This window comes from Primulina tabacum, chromosome 1, assembly GCF_025594145.1.
Source record: "Primulina tabacum isolate GXHZ01 chromosome 1, ASM2559414v2, whole genome shotgun sequence".
NCBI lineage: Eukaryota > Viridiplantae > Streptophyta > Magnoliopsida > Lamiales > Gesneriaceae > Primulina > Primulina tabacum.
The window spans coordinates 3973386-3993689 of record NC_134550.1 but is presented as its reverse complement, the minus strand read 5'-3'; the positions used below and the strand labels follow the sequence as shown (position 1 = coordinate 3993689).

Sequence of the window (20304 nt, the reverse complement as noted above, 5' to 3'; positions counted from 1 at the left end):
ATAATAAATTCCGTTGTTAATATGAAATTTAAATTAAATCATAAAGATGATCAAATATGAATAAATCTGAATCCTTATGTGATTATAGACTCATGTTCATTTCAACGTGATTCTTGATTTGCTTGTTTAAAGTTTGCAATTATGCATTCTTAATACTTGTATTTTAGATTTACATTTGAAATTAATGGCTAGGAATATGAATTCAGACATGGAATCGATTCCTTCTTGCGAGAAGCAGAAATATAATTCTCTCATTTGTTAATTTTAGAACTGAGTGTGGGCCCAATTAATTTACAATTAAATTATAAATTGAACCACTCACTAGTGAATTAATGGTAAATGAGGATAATAAGTAATTGAAGAGGTAAACGAAAAATTCCTAGCTTCAATTATGAATTGTCTATATATGGAGGATTAATTCATATGTAATGATTATATCAATGGACTACTCGTTTTGTAGAGTAAATATTTCATAATGAAGAAGAGTGCAATTTCATATTTTTAGTGGAGCAATTATGGAATTAATAAGTTGGGTAAATAATTTAAAGAGTTTAATTATTTATCTAACTTATTGAAGCTTCTAATTATGAGTCCATGGTCCCCAGTACGTTTTTCAAATTAATGACGGATAAAAATGCAATTTAGAAATCACTCGAGATAATGGAAATTTGTTTTCATATCATCAAAGGCTTAGATATAAATATAATTAAATATGAGTTATTAATTATATTTAAATTATAATTATGAATAATTATAAATTTAGTTATCGTGATAGTATCATAAAAGGACATACAGATTTTTTCAAATACGATAGGCTATTGATTTTTAAAAAGTAGTCAACATTGATCAACTTGTATATTATTATTATTTTATAAAATAAAAAATTGAATTAAACATGTGAAAATTGTTTTCATTGTTTTAAAAATCAAGGCAATTAATTGGCATTGAAACTTAAGAAGAAAATTTTTTTTCTATAACGATCAATTTGCAACTGTTGAATGTCAATTATTTATATAGAACATTACAGGCAATTCAAGATATAAGAAAATTGAAGAAAGGACATCTTGAAAAAATATTTTCATTTGATGAAAATATATTCGAGCATAATATATTCTCTAAGAGATTAAAAAAAAAAATTGATTTCTAAGGTTGTATATTTCTGAGTACCCACACACTACCGTATCGATAGAAAGGATTGTACTGGAAGGCTTTGGTTTCTACAGATCTCGGATTCACAAAAAGAAAGAAAACTACAAGAGATTAGTTTTTCTAGAAAATAATTTTATTTAAATTCATCATTAATTTATATTCATATGTTCGATTATAATTTATGAAATTATGTAATCGCTTCTGCTGTGTTTCTCTGATTTGATCAAAATAATTTTTATAGCTGGAATCGTTCCGAAGACTCTATAAATTTCCAACAGTTTGTATGTTAAAATTGAAGGATTCCCAACCTGGGTAATCAGTGGTCAGGTATGATACCTCTTCAATTGAATATGAAACCATGGTTCCCGCATATTTTTTTCACTCTATTTCACATTCACAAAAACTTTCCTAAAACTGATGATGATTGATTGCCCTACCACCCACTTCATTTGATACGTTTTGACTGCTTATTTCTGTAATTCTGTTAGATATTAGCATATAGAACTACTATTTCTTTCACTTCATCGTCTTGGGGTTGCCGTAAGACTCGTGCCTTTTTATACACCTTTTGTGATGCTTCATTATCTAAAAGATACTTGTTCCAGGTCTTAGTGGGGAGGAGGAGTTCGCTGAGCTTGCTGAATTAACTGGTATCAAACTTGAAGATTTAAACCAACCAAAGTAGGTGGTCACCCAGCCCCTGAGAAACTAGGCTGCACCATGTTGTTTAGTAGCCTAAAGCAACATGATTGCACCTTTCTCTATATTTCTACAGTTACCATAGATCAACTAGCCTTAAACAATGTTCATGCAGGTGTTCTTTCGATTGAGCACAAGGAACAGAGAGAACGAAAAAGGGGAGAAAGGTGCGCCAATTCCTGAATTTTCCTGTGAAACATATGTTCCGAAGACATTTCTTGTTGCCCAATGAATTTGCTTTGCATGATGGTGCATCGTCAAAAAATTGTAAATGGTAGCAGTGACTGATCTTGTATAAGTTCATAAGTAAGATTATCATGAATCTTGGACATCATGATGGGTAGAGTGCTGTTCCTTGAGATAATTGGATATTGAGCACGTAATTAATAGAATTACGGATTGTGGAAATATTTTGCTGCGAAGCAAATAAATCTCTCTTGTAAATTGTCCTAAGCTCAAGCTTTGTGTATATTGGTTTCTTTTCAATAGGTCTATATATGCTGGTTAGAACCAAATTGTCTCTTGAATTCCCATCTCCCTTCATTTTCTTTTTATTATTACAGTTGTTTGGCTAGTCAATTCTAGAAAATCTTTGTCATCCAACTAATTTGTGTTCTTTGTGTTAGTGGAAATGTGTTTCTTCTGGTCACGAGTCTCATAGGTTGTTCGGAAACATGTGGAAATAAGTTGTTTGTTTAGTTATTTTACATTTGTTGGTCTTAGTTCACCGAATTGTGATGTTTTAAGAATCAATGATGTTAGATGTGCTTAATCTAGGAGGAGTTAAACAACCATTAGGCGGTCTTTATTTACCAAAATAGCGAAAACATCCAGGTTTGTGTACCTGTTATTTTCAACCAATTAATGATAAGATTAAGACAATTAACGAATTTAAACTTGATGATACAATTTGAATAGTTATCGTGCATTTTAAAGATTAAAGTTAAAAGTATATGTTCGTGTACATTTTAGTATTCTCGTTAATATTATTGTATCTAGGGATTAGGGATGGTATATTATTGTCAAAAACCGTCGCTATATTAATCGACGGTTTTTTTAAAAAACCGTCGTTTAATGAAGCGACGGTTTGTATATAAACACTGCCATAAAATTCACAAATAAACTATTACGCAAAAATTAAAATCATGTATTAAATTTTCTGTAAAAAAAAAAACTTTAAAACCTGATATGCGCGAGATATGCAGTTCCACGTAACGCTGGAAGATCGTACCGACTAGCAAATCTATGAAATAAATACGAAAAAATGTCAGTACAAAATATAAAACCGAAACTTCGAAAAATTTATAGAGTTTCGCTACTACCAGAGGTGGGCGAAACTTCAAAAACCGTCGAAAGATATTTAACCGTCGCCAATAGCGACAGCTTTTCCAAAAACCGTCGCCGATATGCATAACCGTCGCTTTTCGCGACGGTTCAGAAAAAACCGTCGTTAATAGCGACGGTTGTGGACAACTGTCGATATTGGCGACGGGCATCAAAAACTGTCGCTATGAGCGACGGCTCCAAAAACCGTCGTCGTTTATTGCGACGAGCTTGTATTATACCGTCTCACATGGCGACAGGTACAAACCCGTCGCCTAATATGGCAGCGACGGGCTTCAATGGGTAAAAAACCCGTCGCACAACTTTGCGACGGTTTAGTCAAACCGTCGCAATATTAGCGACGGTTTAGTCAAACCGTCGCAATATTAGCGACAGTTTATTAAAAACTGTCACTGCACCGTCGCAATTTTAACGACAGTTTATCAAAAACTGTCGCTACAATAGCGACGGTTGACGATAAACCGTTGCTAAAAAAGCGACGGTTGAAGGAAAACCGTCGCTATAATAGCGACGGATTGAGTAAAACCTTCGCTAATTCATCCGTTTTTTTGTAGTTATCGTACCGAAAATTACGGTATAAACAAATTCATACCGATATTGTACCGAAATTTCGGTACATACAACTAACATATCGATTATACCGAAATTGTACGTATGTAAATCCGGATTCAATCACAATCTATACGCATTCGAAGCCAAATCAACAACTTCGTACCTTCCAGAAGAAATTCTATCTTTCAAGATGTTGAATGCGTGTTATCCTCGTACTACTTTTACCACTGCTTCATGTCCGTGAGGCAAGAGAAATCTTATTTTGGGTTATCATGATAATCACTTGAAGGACAGAAAGTGATTAGGTTATGTAATTGTGTTGAGGTTTAAACCACATTGAAATTCCATTTAATTTACACAAGACAACATGGCAAATTAATCTCTTAAGAGGAGGAGCATCTGTACGCAAAATTTCTTAACATCTTCGTACCTTCTAAGATGCAAAGCATCTTTGCATGAAATATTGCATTTGCTGCATGAAAATTAAGGATCAAATCCTAAAGAAAATGGCCGGACACAGAGTGTCGCACAATTTTGCTTTACCAAAATAACATTGGAATGAAAAAGTCGCTCACTGAAAAAATGTTTTCATCCATGGCTAGTACTATTGGTTAATCATCGACGAATCAACCGAACTTTTTGACATAAATGAATTTTATCAAACTAGTTCTGTCTACCTTATCAGTGTGCACACTTCTTCACTAGCCTTATCTTCTCTTTAATTTAATTATTTGTTTGTGCTTGAGCATTCCAGTGCATCTAGTTTAGCATGAATGAAATCCCGAAGGTGCCATCTCCCCTTAATTTTTTCTTATATATGTTTGTTTACTTAATTCTGGCGAATCTTAGTCGTGCAACATGCATGGTTCGTCGTCGTGTCTGCGAAATGGCATGATAGAGGTGATCTGGAGGAGTGCATCACATTGTGTTGTAACGAAACAGATATAAACTATTACTGCAAACCGTGAAACAACGCAATACATAACATATATAAATAAATGAACAAAATCCCCAACCACTGTGGTATGATTTGGGACAACGATTGATAACTGGAATGGAGTTGAAACCTAAACATGAAGAGGAAATGTATGCTCCAGATCACAAACGAAATCTAAAAAGTCGACATACTAGACATAATAAATTCATCAGGGATCCCTTCCGTGCATGGCACACTTCTTGGCCTATTGTATATTAATGAAATTCCAGCAATGAAATCCAATCATGTGATGAAAATTCTAGTTGGATGGTGGCGGAGTCGATATGAATGGGATGTAAGGGATAAAGCTAGTGGGAATGGAATACAATGGAGGCAAAGTGTGTTGGTCCCACATGCGGAATTTGAGATAATAAATCCCGAAAATAAAGAATAAACTGGACACCGAGATTTACGTGAAAAACCCCTAAAAATTATTAGGGTAAAAACCATGGGCAAGATGAAAAGAATTCCACTATAATATTTTGTGGTGTACAACTCACTCACTGTGTTTCCAAAGAGAACACACACTCTCTTAATACAGGAGAACAAAACACCTCACAAATATTATAGAACTAAGCACTCAAATGCTTATAAGATGAGAGAAAACTCGAAGAAGGGATGATTTCAGAATGAAGGGGAGATCTCTATTTATAGAGCCTCCTGTCAGTGTGAAGACGCGTATAAAACGCGTCTTCTGAAATTTCCACAAAATTCTGGAATTTTGTGCGGCCCACGTTTTTCTTTCACAATTCATTGAATGCAATGTTGGACAAATCTCCCGACATGCATTAATGCTCCTGCCTACATTTCTCCCACTTGGAGATTTGAATGAGAATCAAACACATCTCCACACATCTTTTCAATCTTGCCATTCCCTGCTGCTTACGTTTCTGCTAGGCCACTTGAAAATCTACATCACTCAAACTTATCAGTGTTCACTGGTTTGGTCAGAAAATCAGCTATGTTTTCTTTTGTATGGATTTTCTGCATATCCACGCTTCCTTCTTCTACTACTTCCCGTACAAAGTGAAATAGCACTCCAATGTGTTTAGTCCTGGAATGAAAGGCTGGATTCCTTGCGATGTGCAAGGCACTCTGACTATCACAAAACAAAGGAACATTATCTTGTTTGTGCCCGATCTCCTCCAATAACCTTTTAATCCATATTGCCTTCTTGCAAGCTTGAGTAGCTGCCATATATTCTGCTTCTGTTGTAGATAACGCCACAACTGTCTGCTGTTTTGAAACCCAGCTTACTGCTCCCCCTGCAAGTGTAAACACATAACAGTAGTAGATTTTCTCTTATCAGAATCACCTACATAATCTGAATCGACATAGCCCCTGAGTGTAAAATCCGATCCTCTGTAACATAATGCAGCATTCGAGATACCCTTAATGTATCTAAGGATCCTCTTAACAGTGCTCCAATGCTCTCTTTCAGGATTCGCCATATACCGACTAACTGCTCCCACTGCTTGAGCAACGTCCGGTCTTGTACAGATTATAGCGAACATCAAACTTCCCACTGCTGATGCATATGGTACTCGAGACATCTCCATCCTCTCTGCTTCACTGCTAGGACACATCTCGGAGGATAACTTGAAGTTAACAAGAAAAGGGGTCGAAATTGGCTTACTATCTTGCATGTTGAAGCGTTGCAAGACTTTCTTCAAATAATTTCTCTGTGAAAGCCAAATCTTTCTGTTACTTCTATCTCGGTGAACTTGCATCCCTAGAATCTTGTGTGCTGGTCCCAAGTCCTTCATATCAAATTTCCTAGCCAACTGTGCCTTCAATCCTTGGACCTGATCTTTGTTGGGGCCTGCTACCAACATGTCGTCCACATACAACACAGCAAAATGATATAATCATCACTAGACCTCTTGAAATACGTACAAGGGTCCGCACTTAATCTATTGTATCCAAGGCTCATGATATAGGAATCAAATCTCTTGTACCAATACCTCGGCGCCTGTTTGAGACCGTACAGAGATTTTTTCAACCTGCAAACCAAGTTCTCTTTGCCTTTTTCCGCAAAACCTTCTGGCTGGAGCATATAGATTTCTTCTTCAAGATCTCCATGAAGAAATGCTGTTTTCACATCTAGCTGTTCTAAATGTAGGTCAAACACTGCACACAATGCCAACACTACTCTGACTGTTGTGAGTCGAACCACATGAGAAAATATCTCATTGAATTCAATGCCTTCTTTCTGAGCATATCCTTTTACCACAAATCTAGCACGATACCGCTCCACTTGGTTATTGCCATCACGCTTGATCTTATAGACCCATCTGTTTCCAATGGCTTTCCTCCCTCGTGGTAGTGTAACAAGATCCCAAGTTTTATTTCTGTCTAATGCCTCCAACTATTCTTGCATTGCTATCATCCACAAGGATACATCCGAGCTTTGAGGAGCCTCGTGGAAACTCGATGGCTCACCATCCTCTGATAATAGACAATATGCAATATTGCTTTCAGTGACATAATCTGAAAGCCAACCTGGTGGGTCTTCTGTCTCGAGTTGACTGCCTCACATTGGAAACCTCAGACTCAACATGTTCTTGTTCTTCGTGCTCTGGTACTGCTTCACAAGAAACTTGACCTTCGTCCGTCTTATTTTCCACCTGAAAAATAGTAGTTTCTGAATTCGGTGTGCCTTTGTCTCCCTTTACTTTATCTTCCTCGAAGATAACATCCCTGCTGATGACAAGCTTGTGAACAGTTGGATCCCACAAGCGAAACCCCTTTACTCCATCAGCATAACCCAAGAAGATACATTTTCTGGATTTCGAATCCAACTTTGATCTTTCTTGCTCATTGTACAGGACGTACACAGGACTTTCAAATGTATGCAAATGAGAATAATCTGTCGGCTTCCCAGTCCACATCTCCATCGGAGTCTTCAGATCAATCGTCACTGAAGGAGAACGATTGATAATATAACAAGCGGTTTTGACTGCTTCTGCCCAAAATGACTTTTCTAGACCTGCAGTCCTCAACATAGCTCTTGTTCTTTCCAACAAGGTCCTGTTCATCCGCTCCGCCACTCTATTCTGTTGAGGGGTGTAAGCCGTCGTGAATTGCCTTTTGATGCCCTCATGTTGACAATATGCATCAAATTCGTCACTGGTATATTCTCCTCCATTGTCAGTCCTTAGACACTTGATTTTCTTTTCAGAATCAAGTTCAACCCGCGCTTTGAAATCTTTGAAGATCTGGAAAACATCTGATTTCTTCTTGATTGGATACACCCAACATCTTCTAGAGAAATCATCAATGAACGAGACAAAGTATCTCGCTCCTCCTAGGGATACAACTGGTGCTTGCCAAACATCTGAATGAATCAGCTTCAATATGATTTTGCTCCTGACAGTAGAAGTGCCAAACTTTAATCTGTGTTGTTTACTGGTAACACAGTGCTCACAAAAGGGTAATGACACTTTTGTAAGTCCCGGCAGCAGCTTCCGTTCTGAGAGAATTTTCAACTCTCGTTCTGACATATGCCCGAGCTTTCTATGCCATAACACTGTTAATTCTTCTCCTGAACCAATTAATGCAACAGCTAGTTCTGCCTCTTTGTGTGTTTCTCCCAAAAGTACATACAGATTTGCAGCAACTTTTTCCGCCTTCATAACCACAAGCGCGCCCTTCACAATTTTCATGATCCCGTTCTCGATACGAGTTTTGCACCCGATGTCATCCAATTGCCCCAAGGACAAAAGATTTTTCGTCAGTCCTTTCACATGTCGTACCTCCTGTATGGTGCGAATGGTGCCGTCAAACATTTTAATTTTGATAGTACCGACCCCAACGATTTCCAAGGCATGATCATTTCTCATGAATACAGATCCTCCTGAGACTGGTTCATAATGATCAAACCATTCTCTCCGAGACGTCATGTACCACGTCGCACCTGAATCCATAATCCACGTGTCACAAAATTTCCTTGAGAGCTTTTATCGATACTCGTACACTCTTTCTAGAAGTGCCCTTTACCGCCACATTTAAAACAGTAAATATTTTTCTTCTTACTTCTTGACTTTGATCTACCTCGTCTTTGGCTCCCACTGGAGTCACGGTCCATAAATCTTCCTCTTATCATCGGTAAAGCCTCTGCCTGCTTCGAAGTTACCAACCTATCTTCCTTATTCTTGCGCTGACTTTCTTCTCCGAGAACCACAGTTAAGACATCGTCGAATCTTAGAAAGCCCATAAGAATATTGTTGGTAATGTTGATGATAAGTTGATCGTATGAATCTGGTAAACTTTGAAGTAGAAGCTCCGCACGTTCATTTTTCCCTATTTTATGCCCCATGGAAGTAAGTTGGGCAAATAGAGTATTTAGTGTATTGATATGGTCGGTCATTGATGAGGATTCCGCCATCCGAAGAGTATAAAGCCTTCTCTTTAGGAAAATCATGTTGTGTAGCGACTTGATCTCGTACATATTTGTCAGAGTATCCCAGATAACTTTGGCTGTTTTTATCTCAGAGATACTTGACAAAACTTCGTCAGCTATAACCAAGTGTAAATTGGCAACAGCATTATCGTTCATCTCGTTCCAGTTTCCATCATCTGTAATATCCACCGGTCTATCTCCAATAGCCGCCAAGCAATTTTCATTTCTTAAAACTGCTTGTATCTTTATTTTCCATAGCATAAAATTGCTTCCATTGAACTTTGCTATCTCGTACCTTCCTGCCATTATGTCTACAGCAATTTTAGTAGACTAAACAAAATAATCCCGCCTTAAATAAAAAATCTCAAAAAATCTTTTCTGATGTGAAAGATCAGTCTAGGCTGCAACCACAGAGCATACTCAGAATTTTAAGAAATTTTAAACCAAGGCTCTGATACCACTTGTTGGTCCCACATGCGGAATTTGAGATAATAAATCCCGAAAATAAAGAATAAACTGGACACCGAGATTTACGTGGAAAACCCCTAAAAATTATTAGGGTAAAAACCACGGGCAAGATGAAAAGAATTCCACTATAATATTTTGTGGTGTACAACTCATTCACTGTGTTTCCAAAGAGAACACACACTCTCTTAATACAGGAGAACAAAACACCTCACAAATATTATAGAACTAAGCACTTAAATGCTTATAAGATGAGAGAAAACTCGAAGAAGGGATGATTTCAGAATGAATGGGGGAGCTCTATTTATAGAGCCTCCTGTCAGTGTGAAGACGCGTTCTTCTGAAATTTCCACGAAATTTCATTTTGTGCAGCCCACGTTTTTCTTTCAATGAATGCAATGTTGGACAAATCTCCCGACATGCATTAATGCTCCTGCCTACAAAGTGGATTTAGGTACACCGGGGATAGATGGAATAGCTGGAATGGTGGGGATTGATGCGGTAGGTGGCACACTTGGTTTCGGCAGTGCGGATGGAATAGTTGGGTTCGTAGAAACTGATGGCATTGGTGGCAAGCTTGGTTTTTGCAATGCCGCGAGGATAGTTGGGTTGGTAGGCATAGATGGTAATGGTGGCAACTGGCAATGTTGACGGAATTCTGGGCAACCCCGGTCCAGATTGCAACAGATGACGTGAAGCGTCACATTTTTCGCTGTTGTGTGTGATGAATGTCATCACGGAAAGAACCATGAGACAGGTGTAAATGGTTCTGGCCATGATATATTTCGCTTCGAATTTGAAATAGGTTATGGAAAATTATCGAAACTTGGGATTTGGATTTGATGATGGAAAACAAGTGGGATTTTGGCTGTCTACATCTTGATCTTGTCCGGAAAAATCAACTTCATGTGTAAAAGTCGTACGCATTCTCACATGATCAAAATCGCTTTCATACAAAATAAGTTGGTTGTATGCATTTATTCGAAAAATCACTCGATCCCAACAGCACGTAGATGCCCAGCTCAATCAAATTCAGACCACCTTGATAGCCTGTTGCAAGAAATTCTTGATCATATACGTTATCAAAAAAGAGGAAGTAGTAAAGGAGAAGAAGAGGTGGCAGCGATTAGATATGTTTTATTTTTTGCTTTTTAGGTGTATTAGGATGTAAGGACCTCTGCTAATTATATGTAAAGCCAAAGTCTTTTAGGTGTATTAGGATGTAAGGACCCGTGCTTTTTAGGTATATACTATTAAAGTTGAATGACTTATAGCAATTAAGTTTGGTGTCTTGATGTGTTTTTTGATAAATAAAAAATACTCTATTTCATATTACAAAAACATTCTATATTTATATAACAAAAATCATAAAAACCTATTTAATAAATATGTATCTTATCTTATCTTATCTATAATTTTTTAATTTAAAAATAATAATATCAGCACAAAATAAAATTTATCATCAATAACATTTTTAAAAGTTTTTATTTATTTTAGACAAAAAGTATTTGTTTAAAAAAAATACGTACGTATGCATCACATGCATAGAACTCTTAAGTATATTAATAAGATTAAGAAGTATAGAGTAATTAACTTATTTATAATTTATCTATAATTACAATATTTTATCTACTTTTAAAAATTTTGAAATTACTAAATATTCTTTTACGTGTATCTAAAGTGTTGAATAATTAATTCATAGTATATTTGTAATTTATCAAAAGTTACCATATCTGATCTATTTTTTAATAAATCATATAATTTAATCATTATTTAAACTTTTGAATATTTATTTCATTATTTAATGTCATATACTTTTTTTTTAAATAATAATCGCAAAAAATATGCATTAGAAATCATTAGTAAGATCAAAATAATGATATCGATGTTAGCGCAAGAATTTAGCTTTATCGAGAAAATAATTGTTAAAGAAAATTCAGTTTAATTTTGACTTTTATCATTAACACTCGTTAGGGCTTAAATTTTGGCAAATAAGATGTTTCCTTATTATGTTTACAATAATAAAAGGAAATATTTTTAATTTAAAATAATAGAAGGAAAACCGATATTTAGTTTTTTCAACGAATTTGGTGAGTATCTATGTGTGTGTGTGTATATATATATAGAATTTTGAAATATAATATAAATACACAAAAAGATGTTTAAATTTGGAATTTAAAGATTCGCCCGAAGAACGAGCTTTGATGGAACTCGAAGCTTATCATAGAATTTGCATCATGGATGATATGTCTAGCGATTTCGATCGTCTCGAGCACGCTCGCAGAACCGCCGAAGCTACCTACGCAAAATTTCCCCTCGATGCTGATGTGAGGACGCATACAAAACAATCTATGTTCTTCTAAATATGTATTCTAACTTTTTTTTTTTTGCTTGATGGGTTCAGAATTTGACTAGATGGGGCAGGGTGTTACTGGAGTTAGCGCAGTTTCACAGATGCCCGGAGTGCAAGAAGATGGTTCTAGGTTCAAAGTTCTTTTTTTTTTTATGATTTTAAACCTGTGTGTGTTTTTACGTTAGAAACGAACTTATTTATGTAATCAAACTTTATTTATTTAACGGTTTTGCAGATGATGCTATATCCAAGTTAGAGGAGGCACTGGAGGTTGACCGAAGAAAGCATGACGCTCTTTGGGCCCTTGGGAATGGATATACATCTAAGGCAGCTCAATACTATGAGCAAGCAGCGCAACTGGTATATTCTACTGCATTAGAATTTTTTGTTGTGCATTAGTTTCCTGCTTAAGACGGCATTGTGGCTGCAGGAACCATCGAACGAACTTTATAAGAAATCTTCAGAAGTGGCAGCAAAGGTACAATCTTAATTTCAATGCAACTGCCTTCAAGGGTGTGTGCTTTGGGGATTCGATGTTTTATGGATTCTTGAATCTTATGATTGGAATATTTGTTTGTTACTCCTCTCGGGCTGCGTCAATTCATTTTATGAATTGCTCGATTTTGTTATTTATGTAAATCGTATTTTTCTGTTCAATAATATGCCCTTTTAATATGTTAATATCATTTTACAAATATGCAATAATTATGATGTTTTCTTCATCTATGCTGATGTATGCATATGTATCGTGATCTCTGTTCCTAATAAGGTTCCTGAGTTGCATTTGGAGTTCCACAAGCATGGTTTCTCTCAGCAGGCTCTGGGACCAGACCCTTCTGCACCTACAAGTACAAAGGTAAACATCACACTGCATTCCAATGTTTGACGTATCTTCTCCTTTTGTTTTGGAATTTTAGTGAGAAAAACAAATTAATAACCCCATGGCAGAGGCTCATCTGTTCGTTCATCAGAATGAATACTTGTTCCTGTGCTCAAGATTGTTTGTCTATTGTGTTCATTGAAGAGATCCCCCCTATATCTTATAACTCTAGTTATGAAAGATAATCAAGTTGTTTTATTCATCACCAATAAGCCCTCTTTGTACATTTAAAACATAGTAGATGGACTCCATAAAACGAAACTAGATAAGACCAATCCGCAACAATCAAAGATAAACCAAATCCCTAAAATTCAAACATAACAGAAGCAGTACTACTTGACACTGAGACTTCTTGTTGGTCTCCTTAAACTTCCCATGTGTGTGTGCCTTGTAGACTATATCTTTATGGGGTGAACCTCCCAAGAACATCAAATCCCACACAAAACAACATCAGTTTAGCTTTTTGGTTGTGTTGTTGTTGCTTTGACTACTTATTTTGTGCTTCATATTTCATTTCTTTTGTTTTTAAATTAAAACGTGATTTCTTTTCATCAGCAGCAGACAAAAAGGGCTAAAACTAGTGATCTCGTGTACCATATTTTCTAATGGCAATACATATATATGCATTCAGCATTTTCTTGCCGAATTTTAAATCCTTTTCTTCAAATTTTATGTAATATCATCAATTGTTCAGTTATTATTTTGTTGCGTTTTTTGTTTGTTTGTTTGTTTTAAGAGCTTAATTTTGTCAATTTTTTGTTGAATTAGTGGGACAGAGTAGAATTTTTTGTTGAACTCAGCAACATTCATTTCTTCTGCATAACTACACAGGGGTCCCCCGACCGTTACATTTACCGTTGCTGCAAGAGTTGTGCGAGGAAGAGGCAAACCATATATCTTCCTCAAGAAATGGTTTTCGAATTTCTTTCTCATCTTCCGGCTCAGGTCTTACTTGATGTGATGATGCATGTTTCCAATGATTGGAACCTTGTCGTCCATTCCCGAGCTTTCACCCAGCACCATCTTCGGAATTCAACTAGTGGAATCCTAATCCAGGAATGGATGTCGCCCTACAATGCGATTTATGTGGAAATGCGAAGGGGTTGTCTGGAGATATCTAAGCTTGACTACATGTTTAAAGATGTAGCGCGGACTAGCTGTAACGGTTTAGTATTGCTCCCTGATCCCGTAGAGCATCCTCCTATTCTTCATGTTGTTAATCCCTTAACAAAGCAGCAGACCGTTCTTCCTCGATATTTGCATGATACAAAAGACCATGTAGTTTTTGGTTTAGCATTTGTTGAAGCTTCCATGGAGTATAAAGTGGTATGTGTGTATCCTGAAGAATCCTTTTGTCTGAGGACGCATATTTATGTGCTAACTGTTGGAGTCGATAAAGCTTGGAGAAGCATTGACATAAAACAATTACTTCACAGAAATGAGAGAGATGGTGTCCATTGTGGTCCGTTGGTTACTGGAGGCTATGTAAGCTGGATAGGGGAAAGTTTTGTTTTGACGTTGAATGTTGAGACTGAAGCCGTTTGCCGTTTCCTTGCTCCTCAATTGTCAGGTAAAATCGGAAAATTTTTGGCGATGGGAAGTAAGCTATCCTTTGTTTCTCGGAACCGCAAGTGTATGAGGGATGTTTGGGAAATGAATCCCAAAACTGGGGAAGTAACTATGATTCTTAGATTTGATTTGAAACCAGTGAGACGTAGATTTGCGGACTCGTTCAAGGTCAAGGATATGAGATCAGTAGTTCCCATTTGTTGGTTAGTCGTTAGGGAGGTGTTGCTCTACTCTCATGGGTTCGCCACGAGGCATTACGTAGCTTATAATGTTAAAACAGGAGAGATTCAGTCGATTGAGCTGGGCAGCTGTGCAAAAAAGCACCATTTTGAAGCCCATGTGAACAGCTTGGTCTCGTTGGAAGGATTTTAAGACCCTGACATGGAATTTTAAATGGGTAATTAATTTTAATGTCAGTGTGAATGAATTGTTATTTGATGGACTTGTTATCCTCGATTCATACATAAAACACATTCAAGTGACGTAACATCAAAAGCCATTTTTCTTTTTAAAAATAACAACACACCAAATGTATTACAAAAAAGAAGCCATTTTATTTTATTGCTTATGAAGTACTAAGACAAGAAGCTGGATGGATTCTTCCATCAGTCATTCTCAGCAACACACATAAGGATCAGCAATGGAAACTGATGACACAATTGTGCCTTTAGAACCTGCCCCAGCTTCCCAACTGGAAGTTTTAAATGTAAAATCTTGAGTCATAAAAGCGCTGTCCAGGATCCGAGCAACACGGGCAAAGATTTGGATAACTCGACCTCTCCATGACAAAAAAGTTTTCAAAAAATGTTATCACCTAATAGGACTTCAATAATAACACTAATTACCAATAATTTGTTTAGATATCACTTATCAGCCGTCAACATCAAAGCATCATTGCAACTAAATTTCCAGTGCTTCCTCATTAATATACAGGGACGTGATAAATGTGAACTAAAACAGAACTAAAATTTTCATATGCTGAAGCCACAAAACGCTCTTCGAAAAGACCAAACCTAAGTCACATGTTATTCTAGATAAAGCAAATTTTAAGCAAAGGGACGTAAGACCCTAACACCGATGCTTTCAGGCCAGAAAAACTTATTCCTCAAAATACTCTATAAAGTATTAAAATTATATTTCAATGTTGGACTGACGGGAAAAAAATTTAATCAGCACAAGCTCCCACTAGAGAGTGCATTTACAAGTGTTGGAATATTTACGTTCTATCTCCTCCCGGAGATACTGTATCCAGAACTCATGTACCTTCACCAGCTATTGCTGTTCAACCTCAGCAATCTTCCTCTCTGCTTTTAGCAAAAGACTTGATTTTTTCAACTGTTGATGATGTGGTTGACGCAATAGCTCAAGTAACCATTTCCATCGAAGCTATGACTATTGATCCTTCAATTGTTGAGCAAGTGTCTGCACCTCATCCGCCTCCTTCTCCTTAACCAATTCACGTAGAAGCTTCAGAGACTAGAGTTGTTCCCGTTGTCTCTCATACTCAATTGCAAAAAGAAGTCATTACCACTTATACCATCTCTACTTAAACTTCCGTTCAGTATACTGCACCAAATGATGACATGCCATGGCTGAGGGCACCCCAAACATTGACTATTTTTGCTAGCGTTCCTCAGACAGATCTTGAAATTTATGTGCCAAATGAAGAGTTCATTGCTGAATCAGATATTTTCGTTCATCCAGATGACAAAGCAGAAGCCAGAGCAGCTAGATTTCAGGAAACCGTGGACCTCTTTGCCAAAATCAAAGGAATAAAACTCTTACACCAGAATCTGATGATGTTACTCGTGTGGAATCCAAACCGGAAGATCTTACTGCCATGAGCAGATCTCTTGAATCCTTGATTAAAGATACTCAGTACAGTGTTACTGATTCAAAGAGCAACTTGGAGCTTTTCAATACGAGAATCATGGGACATGTGGAGCTTATTCAGACCGATCTACTTTCTCTCCGCAGTTCTTTTGTTCAATTTTGTGGGAAATCAGATAATAGTGAAAATTTTTTTTTTTGTATTTCATTTTTTTTGAATTGATATAATACACGGTATTATATAGGAGATTACAAGGAGAAAAATAAGGAAACTAACTCAATCCTAAATCTGGAAACTACCTAACTAATTCCCTCAATCTCAGGGTCTCAGGGATTACAAATTAATTCTCCCAACCTATTTACAGAGCTATTTATAGCTCAACGACACCTCGACACTCCCCCTCAAGCTGAGGAATAGATGTCTTCCATTCCCAGCTTGGATACAAGATCATGGAAACTCGAACTGTTCAGCCCCTTTGTTAGAACATCGGCTAATTGTCTCTCTGATGGAACATAGGACATACACACTAACCCTTCCTCCAGTTTTTCTTTGATGAAATGTCTATCAATTTCAATATGCTTTGTCCTATCATGTTGTATGGGATTATGAGCCATATTAATAGCGGACTTGTTGTCACAGTAGAGCTTCATAGGACCCTCCCATTGGACTCTCAAATCATCCAAAATGATTCTCAGCCAAAGTAATTCGCATAATCTTTGAGCAATAGCCCTGAATTCTGATTCCGCAGATGACCTTGCCACTACATTCTGCTTCTTGCTCCTCCATGTCACTAGGTTACCTCCAAGAAAAGTACAATATCCTGTAGTTGATCTTCTATCCACTAGGGAGCCAGCATAGTCAGCGTCAGTGTAGGCTTCCAGAGTAAGAGTGCCATTCCTTTTGAACAAGATTCCTTTCCCCGGATTGCCTTTCAAGTAATGCAGTACCCTGTAAGCAGCCTGAAGATGAGGTTCTCTTGGATCATGCATGAATTGACTGATCATACTTACAGAATATGTTATGTCTGGTCGAGTGTGAGTAAGGTATATGAGTCTGCCAACCAACCTTTGGTACATTCTTTTATCCACAGCTGGTTCTTCTTTAGCTTCTCCCAACTTATAGTTTGGATCTATTGGAGTAGAGATCGGTTTACACCCAGTCTTCCCTGTTTCTGCCAATAAATCAATTACGTACTTTTTCAGCTTGCACACATTGTTACCTGTGTCCCCTTCAAATCCCGGTGGGATGTTCATGTAGATTTCCTCATTTAGGTCACCATGGAAGAATGCATTCTTAACATCATATTGTAGCAGTTGCCAATTGAAGTGAGCAGCCAATGCTAACAGGATTCTCACAGTGTTCATTTTTGCAACTGGAGCAAAGGTTTCCTGATAATCCACCCCATAAGTCTGAGTGTACCATTTGGCTACTAACCTTGCTTTATATCTTTCAAGGGATCCATCAGCCTTGTACTTCAATGTAAAAATCCACTTGCAATCAACAATGTTTTTTCCCTTCGGTTTATCAACGATCTCCCATGTTTTATTCTTTTCTAATGCACTCATTTCCTCTCTCATAGCATCCCTCCATTCCCTTTTTGACAATGCCTCAGCCATATTGTTAGGGATGGCAATGGTGTTCAAACTCACAATGAATCTTTTATGGGTTGGTGATAGGCGCTTGAGAGAGACATAGTGAGATAGTGGATAGAGTGGATGTTTAGTACATTCTCTGGTTCCTTTTCTAACAGCAATGGGAAGATCTAGAACGGTTGTTGAATTAGTGGTTTGTTCAACAGGTTGTGTGTGTAAAGGTGGATCTGATCTTACCGTAATTTCATTTCCAGAATTTGGATTGGATTCTTGGACTTGTGTCAGTTCAGGAACGGTCTTTCTCCTTGAATACACCTGAGGAAATCTTGGGAAATTGTGAGTAGGAGATGATACGGGTTCAGTGACAGGATCGGGTGACTCAGATGTGACTGGTTCAGAGGACTCGGGTTCAACAACACGGGTTGGCACATACGGAAGGTCAAGGGTTTTAAGTGGTTCAAAGGACTCACAAGTACTATCTTCCATCATTGAAATCTCCCCCTGAAGAGAGGACTTGAAAAAAAAAGGTTTATTTTCTGTGAAAGTGACATCTGCAGAGATGTAAAATTTTCTGTTAGAGGGGTCGTAACACTTGTATCCCTTTTGAGTGGATGAGTAACCGAGGAAAACACATTTGATGGCTCTGGGGTCTAGTTTCCCTCTATGTTGTTTGTGGACATGAACAAATGCAGTACACCCAAATACCCTAGGTGTGATGCCATTTGAGCAAGACTTCTACTGGATAACTTGATATGTACTTTTTGTGATAGCATTTGATGCTACTGTCTAGATAAAGTTATTCTCTCTGGACAACTCATCAACATGCCTTGCCAAGTTGCAGAGTGCAGGCCACATATTTTTCCTGAAACAAATTCTCCCTTCCATTTATTCTTCTGTTATTCAAATTGTTTGAATTACACTTCAAAGAAATTTTTATTTATTAGAGCTGATATATTTTATAAATATTCAATGAAACTTCTTAGATTGCAGCTGAGTTGAATTTTCTTTCTAAATTTGCTAATTGGAATGAATATATTATCAATTGCATTTTCATGATGCTGTGATCTATGCATGAATCAAAGCATTGTTTGATATTAGGTGGATTATTGAGTGTAACAAAATGCATAGTATTCAATAGTTTTATAACTGTTATATATAGTGAAAGTATACACAGATAGAATGTCATACACAAAATTATGTTTAGATTGAGTCTTACGGAAGAGTGACCAAAAGAAGATTTCTTTGACAAAACGCGGTCTGTGACTACGAATCAGTACATTGACTAAAATGTTTTGGCTTGCATGAAAAATTTGTTCTTGAATGTAAATAATGAGACTTTGTTTTGGGAGCTCAAAATATGTGTTGTTATTGAGACTGTTATAACCTTTTTTCCAAAATGATATATCACTTGATCTTGCATCATATTCCTTACTTTTTATTTAACACAGCTTGACCGGTATGGAACTACCATATGTCGAAACCAAGGTCACAAAAATGTCAAGTCTTGTGGCCCTTTCACTTGCAAGACATCTACGTTCAATTGGAGCGAAATTATATGGAGCTTTCTGGTGTTCACATTGTCAGGATCAGAAAGAAGTAATCTATTTTGCTAGAACTTCCAGGAAAACTATTTTTGTTAGTCTGCTGCAGAGTTAAATGAAGCAAAGGATCAGAGTTGTGGTAAATTGATCAGGAAAACTATTTTTGTTATTTACAAGAAAAATCAAACTCTAATTAGATTGTTTGGTGTATTAAATGTAATATAAATGTTCCAGTCAACCTTCGTTATAAAAATATCACGGGTCTACCCTGCCTATGCTGAACATTTTTTTAAATATTTATACTTCCATGCCTACGTTGAACTAGTTTTCTATGATAAATAGTTTTAGGGGGATGATCGTTGAATTCTGGCAGAAATTACTATATTTTTCATTTTTCACTCATCACACTAGATATGCTTAGAGGCAGTGAATAAGAGGTTTTTGAGGTTAGGGATATCAACTTTTGGAGTTAATGTTGCAGAATGCTGGTGAACTATCATCATCTTCCAAATTGGACTAACTATTTTTTCTTTGTGCTTGTATTTGATTTATGCGTGGACAGATGTTTGGGCGTGAAGCGGCCAAATTGTTGAACTATGTGGAGTGCTTTCCTGATGGTATAAAGAAAGGAAATAAAGTGGACGAGGCTTGTTTATGTTGGGAATAGTGCCCTAAAAGCATTGTAATTAGACTATGTTTTAATATTATTAATAAAAGTGACATTTATTATTGAACATATTTACATGAAATTTATTGTCTTAAATATCATAGAAAAATCCCTACTTTATTGGATGTAACCATGATTTTAGTATATATAAAAGTTATATATACAAGAGGATTAAAATTATGGATAATAAACTTAAATTAAGTCTGTGATGAAATTAATTAAATTATGGGAAAGCATCACTAATGCGGCCCATGAGCATTAAGAATGTGACCGTCTTATCCGGA

The 20304-nt window shown here is 36.7% G+C and overlaps 1 protein-coding gene across 2 annotated transcripts; it reads left to right on the top strand.

Moving 5' to 3' along the window:
* The first annotated feature begins 11769 nt into the window (after window positions 1-11769).
* LOC142516592 (uncharacterized) lies at window positions 11770-14865 on the top strand. 2 transcript variants are annotated; one of them, XM_075619871.1, is made up of 6 exons: window positions 11770-11914; window positions 11992-12070; window positions 12176-12300; window positions 12371-12418; window positions 12731-12796; window positions 13652-14865. In XM_075619871.1, exons 1-6 carry the CDS (start codon window positions 11792-11794, stop codon window positions 14759-14761), a joined length of 1551 nt encoding a protein of 516 aa, XP_075475986.1. In that variant the 5' UTR covers window positions 11770-11791; the 3' UTR covers window positions 14762-14865. The 2 variants fall into 2 exon arrangements, with proteins under 2 accessions (XP_075475986.1, XP_075475985.1); XM_075619870.1 differs by having other exon boundaries at window positions 12710-12796.
* The last annotated feature ends 5439 nt before the right edge of the window (window positions 14866-20304 follow it).

What these genes read in the sequence shown, in the direction of transcription:
- LOC142516592 (XM_075619870.1), top strand. Translation starts at nt 11,792, where the DNA reads ATGGAACTCGAAGCTTATCATAGAATTTGCATCATGGATGATATGTCT. An exon ending in ATGAGCAAGCAGCGCAACTG is followed by an intron (nt 12,301 to 12,370) that starts GTATATTCTACT and finishes TTGTGGCTGCAG; the next exon opens with GAACCATCGAACGAACTTTA. An exon ending in CTGCACCTACAAGTACAAAG is followed by an intron (nt 12,797 to 13,651) that starts GTAAACATCACA and finishes ATAACTACACAG; the next exon opens with GGGTCCCCCGACCGTTACAT.